Genomic DNA, 12,277 nt, shown 5'->3' on the forward strand with positions numbered 1-12,277 from the left:
ATGACGGTCTTCAGCTTGACTGAATTATATGTTGGCTCAGTATTGCAAGTGTTATGGAGATTTTCTTTGAACTAATATTACAGGGATATAAAGTATAAAGTTTACCTAAACTGATAGAATGAGCTTTTGGAAATCTCTCGATGTTTGTTCTGGGTCAAGAGATAACTTATTCACAGAGAAAATAACAGTTTGGCATAGTGTGCACTTTCCTTTCTTTTCATTTTAAATTGTTCATGAATTTGAATGTTATTGCTTGTCATTCTGTTGCCCCATGGACCTCAGAAATTTGTGGCATGCGGCAAAATCCTGACCCTCGCCACCCATCCCAGTGGGTTTTAGACAGATGGTGCCAAATGACCATAAAGAGTCCTGAAAAAGTGATGCTGAGATGTCAATTTCTTTGTACAAAAATCGTAACTTATTTGTAAAAGATTCAATAAAAGTGGCCAGTTTATATTTGCTTTCATTTTCTTATGCACTGTAATTTTTATTTACAGTTACTTTCTAATAGCTGACCTTTACAGTGCAGTCTTGTATTTCAATTGATATATTTTTAGAAATTTGTTTAGGAGGAAATGCTATGTAGAAGATGGGGCAATAAATGCTTTGAAGTATCAGATGGGATGAACCTTGTTATTATGCGACACACAGAATTTCCCAAATGACAATTAAAAATGTCCAAATTATCATTGGCTACGATACAATAGCCACAGTGAACTCTAAGGCATTCCTATTATGTGTATGCCTAATTTAACATTCCAAGCATTGGCAGTGTTTATTTTTTGTGATTGGCTCATATATTGCTAATTCAGTGCTACAGAACAGCACTGCTGTTTTGTAGTTTAATTCCTACATTTTTTACATTCTTCACATGCGCAGTGCTTTTATCAATTATAATATGTTATCCTGGAGGGAAAGTGAATTATCAATGTTTGTGCAAGAATGGTTGGCAAGCTGTGATTGTGCATGTGCCATTCTAGGGTGGGTGGACTGCCCTTATGTGGGCATGTTACAAGGGCCACACAGAGACTGCCAAGTATTTGCTGGAGCAGGGGGCTTTCCCAAATGTGCACGACCTGAACCACATGTCCTGCCTTATCTGGGCAGCAGGCCGGGGCCACCAGAGCATCGTGGGTGACTTACTCAGTTACGGTGCTAAAGTCAACTCTGGTGACAAGGTGAAGTATATTATGCTTTATATATTGCATGGGGTTTCCAAACTGCGTTTTGTGGAACCCAAGAGTTTTTTGGAATGTTTTCTTGGGTTCTGTGGACACATAGAGGAACAACCCCTTCTCCCTTCCTGTATACATTTTTCCACTGCTGCATTGCGGGTAACCACATCCATTGCATCCTGCTGGGGGTGTGAATGTGCTGCTTCTTTTATACTAAATAGACAATATGCAAAAGTCTGTTAGCAGGCTTTCCCATAGAGCTAAATTTCCCTAACCAAGAGGACCACATTCCTGTAGTAGTGCTGTTAAAGCTGAGACACGGATTCTAAACCTTGGACATAGGGGGATTAACGGTGGGAGGAATCATGTTACTCATCCACATATTGATACTTCAATTATGATTCTAACCCGAGGTCCACAATCTTGGTTGCATCAAAGAAGGTGCGTGGAGAAGCACACTTTCAGATTTTGCATATTGTCCTAGTGCAAAAAAAAAAGAAAGCCCCCTCACAGGTGTAGGCCAATCTGACAACTGATACATCTAAGACAGCGAAGCTGTATAAGCGAGTTCTCACACCTTTCGTCAAAAGTACTAGGGAACTGTGTGCTAGCTTATAGCCTCATTTGAATGTAGCAGCAGTTGCTACTGTGTTTGAGCGTGGTTGTGGCTGGCTGAGACAGCTACTATGTGAACTACATTGCAGCACCACCACATCAGCTTTCACTGTCACAGCTGTAAAAACACTTAGCTGACCTCCAACATGAAACTGTGATAATTCGATGTGAGAAAAAAGAAATTATGAATTACTATGTAAAAACTCTGCATATAAGTTGTTGGCTATTTGAATGAGATATAGGCAAAGTAACATTGATTTTAAAATCATTGATCATTGTGCTCCAAAGCAAATTTAGGGCTCCGCCACACACTGCGTTGCATTTACATTTGATATCAACCACAGCGTAGCATGCTGACCTTCACCGCTGCATGAAAGCCATTGCAGAACTCTCCTTAACAGCTTTGCTGCAAAATGGGGAAGAGGGGGGCATAACCAGCTTAAAGTAGTGGCTAACTTGAGACTGGCCTAAAGTGTCACAGAGCCACACATTGACTCTATTCAAGGGACAGTGAATAGAATGTTCATGCTAGTTCATGTATTGTCCTTATTTTTGCTTTTTTATAATGTTGATAAAATTATTTGATCAACTGTGTATCTTTATCAAGGAGATAAAGACTTGTTTGCCTTACTATAAGTACATCCCAAGCAAAGACAAAAAGTGTGGTATCTCAGGTCCCTAAATATTGCTGAGGTTCCCTGAGGTCAAGAATTCTGACAACACCTACATTCAAGAGGAGCTGTGACAAAATGCATTGGCATTCCACATACTATTTACCCACAGTCTTCCTTATGTTTCAGAGGACAAAATCCATGTGGAGCACCAGTGTGGTTCTTGGCAGATGTTGGAGATAAATATCTTTTAACAGGTGGTCATTTCAGGGCTCCTACTATGTGGACTGGTTTTAATTTAACAATTGTGTCATGTTTCTCAATGGGATTTAATATGGAATTTTAGTTAATTGTAAAGTTAATCAGTAATAAGAGCACAATTTCTGATGTTGGGTGATGGGAATAATGTGCCATTGGAAAGATATATTCTTCGTCTCTGTGAAAAGACCGACACAATGAAACTTTGATTTAATGAAACCTGAAATGTAGCGAACTGTTTTAATTCCCCAATTTAAATATATATATATATATATATATATATATATATATATATATATATATATATATATATATATATATATATGCACACACACATATTATTTTTTTTTCTTGTGACATTTACCAAAGTCATTTTCTTCTGCAGTCTGACAATGTCTACAAGCATTGCATGCATCTTCCTGGTTGGTCTCTGCATACCTGCCAACTCTTCCAATTTTCCGTAAAATGTACGAATTTCGAGCAGTCTCACGATTTTACTAATCTTGCTTGAAATTTTACAGAAAACATTTTATTTTCGAAAAAAATAAAGTGAAAATGTACTAAAACTACACCCTGGTACCTTGCGCTGCCATGAGAGAGCAATATGTATGCATGGTATCATCATCAGCAGCTGCAAGGTTGTAGTGACTTCTGTCGTCTACTAGGGGGGTCACGAATCCATATCCATAGCTCGATAGTGCCGATAGTGCCTCTAGCTCCTCCGCAAACCTCTTGCCATGCTGTTGCCTTTGTTCGCGCGGGCGCGTGGGTTTGGACTTCAGTCACAGCAGTGTTGGCCTCACCTTTCGTGTGACTACCTGCCACGTCAGACGCAGTGTGACTCCGGCCTGTAGCGGCTTCGCAGCGCAATGGCGTACTCAAAGACCTCACAGTACTTCAAGTGTTTTTGAAATTGTACAGGGCAGAATTTCTGTGCCTCATGCCGTCGAAGAAAGGGGGGCAGTTTGGATTCTGCACCTTGTGTGCCTGTGATGTGAACATCTTGTATGGTGGCAAGTCTGACATCAAGGTCTGCATTGCTTCGAAAAACATCAGGGATACATGTGAGCCATGGACAGCCAGCCAAGCTTAGCAAGTTTTGCACGCAGCGACAATGACCTTGGTGTGATTCGTGCAGAATGCCTCTTCACGGCGTTTTTAGTTGAACACAACATCCCGCTGAGTGTCAGCGATCCTGCTGGACCGCTTTTCCGGAAGATGTTCCCCAAGTGCAAAGAAGCAAAACGCCACGCCTGTGGACGAACAAAGACGATGTCAATTGTTCGGGAAATGGCCGCCAACGCGGAGATTCCTTTGCTGGATGCCCTAAAACAGCAGTATTTTCGATCGCTGTAGATGGCAGTAACAGTAGGGATACGCAGCTTTATCCTATTGTTGCGACATATTTTGTTAAAAGGAACAAGTAGAGTCGAAAGCCGCCTTCTTTGCCTTGGGACAATCCAAGGGGGAGTGATGGGTCAAAAGATTGCAAATATGGTTCTGGATGAGATGAAGTCTCGGAATTTGCCTGTTAGAAACCTGTTGGCTATGTGTTCGGGCAATGCCAATGTCATGATTGGCAAGAAAAGCTTACTGGTTCCTGGAAGCAGTGTTTCTACTGTATTGAGAGAGGCTCAACTAGGTTTGATAGGGGTTAGTTGCCTGTGCCATCTCATCAACTTGGCCACCCAAAAAGGAGCTTCATGTCTTCCTGTAAAGGTTCATGAGGCTTTGGTTGACATCTTTTTTTACCTAGGAAAAAGCTCGAAATGGAAAGATTGACTTACCAAAAAATGCTTGACACCGAGGTGAGAAAGATGTTGAAGCATTCGCTGACATGTTGGCTGTTGTTAGGAAAGTGTTTGAAGAGGCTGCTCGACCAGTGGAAACCACTACTCAGCTTTTTTTATTTGAAACAAAGCAGTGAAACAATCAGAGCTTGTTTTTGGAGTCATACCAAATTCCGAAGACTTCCTCACAAACCCTCAAGAACCCTGCACTGACCCTAAAAGAACCTTGCACTGACCCCAAAGTCTGCTACACATCTTCACAAGACTGCTACAGGCCTCAGGAAAAAAAGCACTGACGGCGGTGAACTCTCGCTAAAGAGGAAAGGAGCTCATTCTGGAGCTCAAGCAAAAAAACTGAAACTTCATACCAAGGATTCTGGAGAAGCCAACCATGTGACCCGTGAGGAGCGCCTGTTTTATTTTTTGTCATCGGAGCTAAACAGGGCATGCTGTCTTTTTCTCCAAAATGTTATACTGCTTTTTGAGAAGGCAAACTGCCTTCTTCAGGCACAGGCTCCTCAGATTCATGTACTGAGGTGCCTCTTGAATCACCTTTTCGAGGATCTCCTGACTACATTTATGCGCCCAGGTGTTGTCAAGGCGTGTCATTCCTTGCTGGAAGTTGACTATGGAGCTGCAGAGAACCAGAAAGATGATGAAGACATAGTTATTGGCAGCACAACCTACTCTGTGGTTGAGACACTGAGCTGCATTGAGAGAGAGCAGTTCTTCTGTGCTGCACATCTGTACTTAACGGCAGCATGTGATTACATTCGCCGCAAATTCCTGCTATAAGATGTCAATCTCAATATGGCTGAAGTTGCTCAAGTACAAGCTCTAGAAACTGCTTCAATCAACAGCGTACATCGTTTTATTATGGCGTTCCCTGCTGTCCTACTTCAGCAGAGTGGCGAATTAAAAGAAGAAGCAATCAGTGCACTTGAAGTAGAGTTTGCCAACTTGCAAGCATGTCAGATTCCAGCCGACATATTAAATGAGCCAAGGTGCGACATGCGGTGGTCGCAATTAGGAAGCGTTGGAACTGTCGACGGATTGCTCAGGTTCCACAGAATTTCTATGGTTATGCTGGGTATTCTGTCCATTCCCCACAGCAATGCTGAATGTGAGATAATATTCATCACTGTGAACAATACTCGGAACGGAGTTTCGCTCATCTGCGTGCGAGAAAACACCTGAAAGTCTGCTGATGGTCAATGGCCACAAGAGGGTACTTGCTTTGAGCAAACAGAGAAAACGTGAAAACTGAGCAAATGGAGATGTTTCTGAAGCAGGCAAAGTTGGCAACAACACAATCATTGCAAACATAAATTGTGCCCCAGTGGAGTTTTCGCTCTTTACTCTCCAAGACACTGATTTCACTTGTGGTTGTGAAAATGTGAGTAAGCTTATTGCAAAAGGTAAATCCCCTAAAAACAAAAGTGCTCTCATGCGGACCCCCCCACCCCCACCCCCCGCCACAATAGTTTTACGAATTTCCAAATCTTCAGGTTGGCAGGTATGCCTTCGTAATAAGCAAAAGAGAAAGATCGTTTGACACAATTCATGATTGCCATGCATACTTTTGTGTGAGAACATTGCTGGCTAGTGACAAAAACTGTTAAACATTGTATGTACAATAAAATGCACTGCTGCACCATCTGTGGTGCTGCTATTAAAAACATGAACATGGAAAAGATTTCCCTTTTATGAAAAATGTGCTTAGCCTGTTCCAGTCATGCTTGCAGGTATGCTCCAAAACTTGTTAGCAGCCAGTTTGAACAGAAAAATGCCAACCAGAAGTCAGTTTAAGGAACTGCAGTGACAACAGAATGAATATGCACTTTTTTGGCGCTGTGCCATGCTGTTGTTCTGATTGTTATCTTGAAAAACGTTATGGTTACCTTTTTCTCATGGCTCACTGCACCAATTCGAGCAAGCAAGATCGCAGCTTAGTATTGGGAGGTCGTAATGGCAACATGATCATGACGATTATTATTATTATTATTATTATTATTATTATTATTATTATTATTATTATTATTATTATTATTATTATTATTTAATGGCATCCCCTTTGAAACGTGGCGGTGACAAATAGTCACCTAGCCTGCTTGATTTAATCAGGTATGCTATACATTTTTGATGTGGCATTTTTGTATACATCTCCTTAACCTCCCCCCCCCCCCTTCAAGATCTACCTTGTACCACTAGCTATGACTGTAAGAAATCTGGCCATATCAATCTCTTCCCTGCTTTCTTTCCACCAATACTCTAAACGTCTCTTGCTTATGTCAACTGCTGACCAGTTGACACTTCCGTCCACTTTAAACCCGTGCCCTTCTGGAAGGTGTACGTTACCTATGGTTCTTACTGGGTGAATTCCTTCGCATTCCAATAGGATGTGTTTTGTGGTCTCCGGATTTTTGCTGCAGCATACAGATGCATGACCTAGTTCCAAATATTTGCTCCGGTGCGTTTTTGTTCTTAGGCAACCGGATCGAGCCTCAAATAGCAAGGCACTGTCCTTTGTGTTATCGTACAGATTTTCCCTTCTAATTTCTTTCTTCTCATTTTTGCAAATCTCCATGGTCCTTTTTGTTTCCATTCTTTGCATCTAATGAACTGTCTCTGTTTCTCTCACTTTCTTTCTGATGACTCCTGGTTGTCTACTTACAGTTTCAACTACACTGTACTTGGTTGCCAACTTTCTTGACCTCTTCCTCCATTCTGTGTTTGCGCTTTTACTGTACAGAAACTTGGGCACTTTAGCTGCCCATTTATTTTCATCCATGTTCCTGAGTCTTTCTTCAAAACTAATTTTACTCTGTACGTCCCTGACTTCAAAAGAGGCCCAACCCATGTTACCCTGCACTGCCTCATTTGTGGTTTTACTGCGGGCTCCCAAAGTCAAATGGCCTACCGATCTTTGGTTAACTTCCAGCCCCAACAAGATATCCGATATTAAGCATAGAATAGCGTTTGTGAACGTTAGCACTGGCACCATGACTCCTTTCCACATTCCACGCGCCACCTCATACTTATTGTGGCCCCACAGGGCTCTGTGTTTCATTATCGTAGCATTCCACTTCCCTTTTATTTTCAGATTCCTTTGGTGGGTGCTTGAATAAGTCTTTCCTTCGTTTATGTATACACCAGTGTATTTATATTGCTTGACTATAGGTATGACTTGCTGTTACATTGTCACCACGTAATTACTCATCTCTTCATTAAAGATCATAATTCCTGATTTCTCTGTGCTAAACTTGAGGCCTAGATTTGTCATTGCGTTGCCACACATATTCACAAGTGTCTGTAAATCTCTTTTATTGTCCGCTAATAGTACCATGTCGTCCACATACATTAATCCAGAAAGCTTCCGTTGCACCATTTGTCCATTACGCATGTAGGATAAATAAAACCCTAATTCACTGTTTTCCAGTCATCTTTCTATGCCCTTAACATAAAGAGTGAACAATAATGGAGACAGAGAACATCGTTGCTTCAGTCCTTAGTCAATTCGCACCACTTCATTACCTTATGACCTTCCCCATACAACTTGTGCCCAGTTGTGTCTATATATCTCCCTCAACAGGACCATGAAATTGTCCTCTATGCCTTCATGCTTAAGAATATCCCCTAACAATTCCCTGTCTACGTTGTCATAAGCTCCTTTAATACATAGAAATGCTGTCGATAAAGGTCCATTCTGAGCTACCGAAATCTCTATACACTGAGTTAGTGCAAACATATTACCCTCTAAGCACCTGCCTGCCTTGAAAACATTCTGAAGTTCCCCCAGTACATCATTTTTTTCCACCTACTTTGACAATTACAATTTTATGGCTTGTATTGCCATTCTATGTATCATCAACGTTAACTGTAACTGTCCTGTACAAGCTCGTCTTATCCTTATCATCTTTGCCTTTGTAGATGAGGTTCGTCTTGCTTTCACACCATCCAACCAGAATTTTCTTCATTCTAATCACTTGCTCTATTGCATTAGTCAGCAGTGCCTTGCTCTTTGGGCCGAGGTTTTTGATTAGCTGTATTGGGATTTCATTGGGTCCTGCTGCCGTGTTATTAGGGACACATTCTTCTGCTTTTTTCCAATAAAAGGTTTCTATGCTAAATTTTGATCTCTCGGGCTTCTCTGTTGTTGTTGGATCTGTTTGAGTCTGAACTATGCTTTCTTTCTTGTCAAAGTTATCCCTAATAATGTCTGTGATGTACTGCAGTGCATCTCCTTCGTAGATGTTACCATCTTCATCCCTTATACCCGCCTGCGAATTTTTAGTTGAAGCTCTGACTGCTCTTATCTGGTTCCAGAATCCTGTTGGGGTGCCTTTCTGTTGCAAATGTTATGCACCCTACGTTCACTTGCACATTTAATTTTCCCTTGCACGAGCTCACTCGCCACCCTTTTCTTTTCTCGGTATTTGTTCCATCTAAGGAGCACCTCATCTTCGTTTAATCCCAACTTCTTGGTTCCTTGATGATCCCTAGATGCCTGCTTAGGCTCTTCTATAGCTTGCTTTGTTTCCTTGTTCCACCACTTAGCGGTTTCCTCATTCCAATCCAGCAATTGTTTTGCTGTGTCTGACTTATTTCTTTCTGCATAACGTCTACCAGTTTCTTATGTTCCCAAACTGCTATACGAAAAGCCTCCATTTTCTTCTCTATATTTTTTGCGATCTCTGTTATTTCCTCTTCATTTGTTTCTTTAGAAATTCTGATACTATTGGTTCGTGTTTTGCATTAGTTCTCTGAAACTTTAATGTTAAACATCTATGATCACTACCCAGGCTATTTTTTTCATGTTCATCTATTTTCATTTGGTGTAGTCGTTTGTAGACCATTTCTGAGACTAGGGCATAGTCTATACATGACTGCCTGTTTCTGTATGGCCATGTTACCTGTCCAGACACTTATTCACCCTGTTAACTGCTATAAGGTTCTGTTCATCACACAGATCGAGCACTAGAGAACCGTTGTTATCAATATATCTGTCTAAATCATCCATGTGCTCGTTCATATCTCCCACTAATATCACCTGCACGATTTCTTGAACTCATTAATATCGCTTCTAATGCAATCAATCAATTCCTTATATTTATCTCTGCTGTCACTACCTGTCCATAGGTAAGCTACTCCCAGCCATGTCTTTTTGCCTTGCCATGTGCTGCTAATCCATAAATGCACCTTATGTTTCTTTTTTACCCTTTGCCACTTCAGGCCTCACCTAACTGACATCATGCATACATGCCAACATGCATGTATGCATGATGTCATCTGGCGGTGGCTGCTAGCACTAGGTGGATTCTGCAATGAAGCTCTGCGTTTGACGCAATCTACTGTGCGTGCCAGTGCCTTTGATCCTATTGTGATGTCTCGAGTTCGTTGTGGGATTTTGTTCATGAATGGTTAATTGAAGGTACTATTCACCAGTACTGCTCTAGAAACTTGTCAAGCAATTTTTACTGCTGAAATCAATATTAGAGCCATTTGCTTGTAAAATTGATCTCGGCAAAGTTGTGGGAATTGCGGGCATATGTTATAAGTTTCTTGCACTAACACTTGTATTGAACATTGTATGTCATTGTTGATTCTGATAGCATGTTAACAGTTATTCTTTCTTTTTTTTCTTTTTATTCATGCAGTATGGAACTACTCCATTGGTTTGGTCATGCCGTCGAGGGTTCACAGGCATTGTTGAGATGCTGCTTGAAGCAGGTGCAAACGTTGACACTGCAGGGATGGTCAGTCTTCTTTTACACTTGTGTTTCTTCAGTCATATTTCATGCAATTTCTCAAAAGCCACACAAAGAGGTAATACCAAATCTGTTTAACATGTGTTCAGGGCTGAAGCCTAGAGTTTTTCATCAATAAATGAAACAAGGTGCCAGAAGGGCAAAGGAAGAAAGACACCACAGAAAAGGGGAGAAAAAGAAAGGATGTGTAAGGGAGGGGAACATGACAGACAAGGGTGATTAGAGCACTAAAACTTATTAGTGTATAAGTATATTTAAGGGCTATATTAAGATTACAACATATCTATAAACGAAAGAAATAGTCTTTTTTTATTAGTCCAATATTGCACATGTTATCCAATTGGAGAATAATTAATTTAGGTACTTTCTAATGCACAATTGATGATAGTACTCACACTCACATCTTGATGAAGGCAACTAAGCCAAACCAGAAATAGAGTCCTGTATTTTTGAAAACAAGGTCTTAGCTGACTTCAGACAGATTTGGTGTATCTTGGATCTGGGCATCTGGTAACCACTGCTAGAATAAAGATGGTTGGTTAGGTGACTTGTAGATGTTGTATGAATGTGACAATGGTATTAAATTATACTTCGTCATGCTGAGAATACTTAGCAATAGTTGGCACCTAAGGATATAATAAAGAATGCGTGTAACTAGCCGTAAACGAGATGGGATGTGAGTCACGGTCGCCCTCTGCTGTGCCACCACCAAGTGCCATCTAACTTAACTGCCGCACCCTCCACCAGATGGTGTGAAGTGTCCAAGTTCGATAGGGTACCTTGCTGCGTGTTGGCCGCTGTGTGTGGTGGGAGGCCTGAGTGCGCATGCGTGCTGTCATCAGTGAGCGCGCATGGAGCTGAAAGTGACATGGCAGCCCCGCTGATCAAAGCGACTTTGTGGCGAGCTTGATGAAGCCCTAGCATGGTGTGGGTTCTTAGTGTGTGTCAGCATACTGCAGACGCGAGGCGCAGTTCCTTTTCACTGACGAAAATTAGACACTCATGCATTCTAGCGACTGGCACAGTCAGCATGACTGGCCACGTTCGGTGCACTTTAGCGTGGCTGGGACGGGAATAGAACATTTCCTATCTCACACCAAAGCAGCAAAGAGAGCTCGCCGAGTTTGCACCTTCGCAAAACGAAAAAGTGATCGCTCGCCGCACACTTGTGCCCATGTGCTGTATGGCAACAACTGATTGCCGTACTGCTGTGGGCCATATTCAGTGTTTCAAACTATATAAGGGGCAAATCTTCTGCAATTATGGTGTCACCGGCATGACGCATCCAACTCGACCATCTCCAGTGTATCCGACTCGCTCGTATTTGACTAGATGCCCCTCGCAAATGTGGGATTCGTTTTGTGCCTGCTAAGAGCCGCACAGTGTCGAGCAGTGTTTGGGAGCCCTAGTGGAAAAAAGTCGCATAAAACAGATGCGTGACTGCCAAGATTTCTGAAGACTACAATGAGTGTCTCCTGAGTGTCTTTAAGGAGATCCTGTGGGCATCATCGTAATTGCGTGTGAAAAACAATACATTAAGATACGAAATAAGTGAATAATAAACATGAAAAAGAGACAGAATAGAGACAAATATTCAACATTTAATCATCGAATCAGTTGAACAACCATGTACGTTGATCTTGTCTTCTTTAGCATCAACACTTGGTTGAGACTATCCTTTTTTTTTTGCTTTATCACATAATATTGCACTGTGTTCCATTGAAACACTAAAAATGTTTTTGTTTGTTTTTATGTGTCACATCAGCCTGGTAACAATTGCAATTTGGTTTTTAACATTCACAAGCTACAAAAACTGAATAAGTTGTTTTTTATTTGCTGTTTTGTTGTTGTTAAAGGTGATATAGTACTGTGCAGTACTGATGAAGTGTCACGAATGTTATTAGTGAAAGTCACGTAACTAATTCCTTTTGGAAATGGTAGCAGGAATTCTCAGAACCTATATATTTTCCTTTTCTGTGTTCTATTTGCTCCTTTATTCATATTCTTTAACAATAAGAATACCCTATACTTTAAGGTATATTAGAAATTACCAGAATTCA

At 41.2% G+C, this 12,277-nt stretch overlaps 1 protein-coding gene across 4 annotated transcripts in view; it reads left to right on the forward strand.

The window, feature by feature from the left end:
* Arms (Ankyrin repeat-rich membrane spanning) overlaps window positions 1–12,277 on the forward strand; it is an 86,739-nt gene that overhangs the window by 3,834 nt on the left and 70,628 nt on the right. For all 4 annotated transcript variants that reach the window (XM_065438191.1, XM_065438190.1, XM_065438189.2 and 1 more), the window contains 2 exons: window positions 981–1,178; window positions 10,107–10,205. In XM_065438191.1, coding sequence (XP_065294263.1) covers window positions 981–1,178; window positions 10,107–10,205 — 297 coding nt within the window. The remainder of the gene's footprint in view (window positions 1–980; window positions 1,179–10,106; window positions 10,206–12,277) is intronic.

Source organism: Dermacentor albipictus, chromosome 1, assembly GCF_038994185.2.
Source record: "Dermacentor albipictus isolate Rhodes 1998 colony chromosome 1, USDA_Dalb.pri_finalv2, whole genome shotgun sequence".
NCBI classification, from domain to species: domain Eukaryota; kingdom Metazoa; phylum Arthropoda; class Arachnida; order Ixodida; family Ixodidae; genus Dermacentor; species Dermacentor albipictus.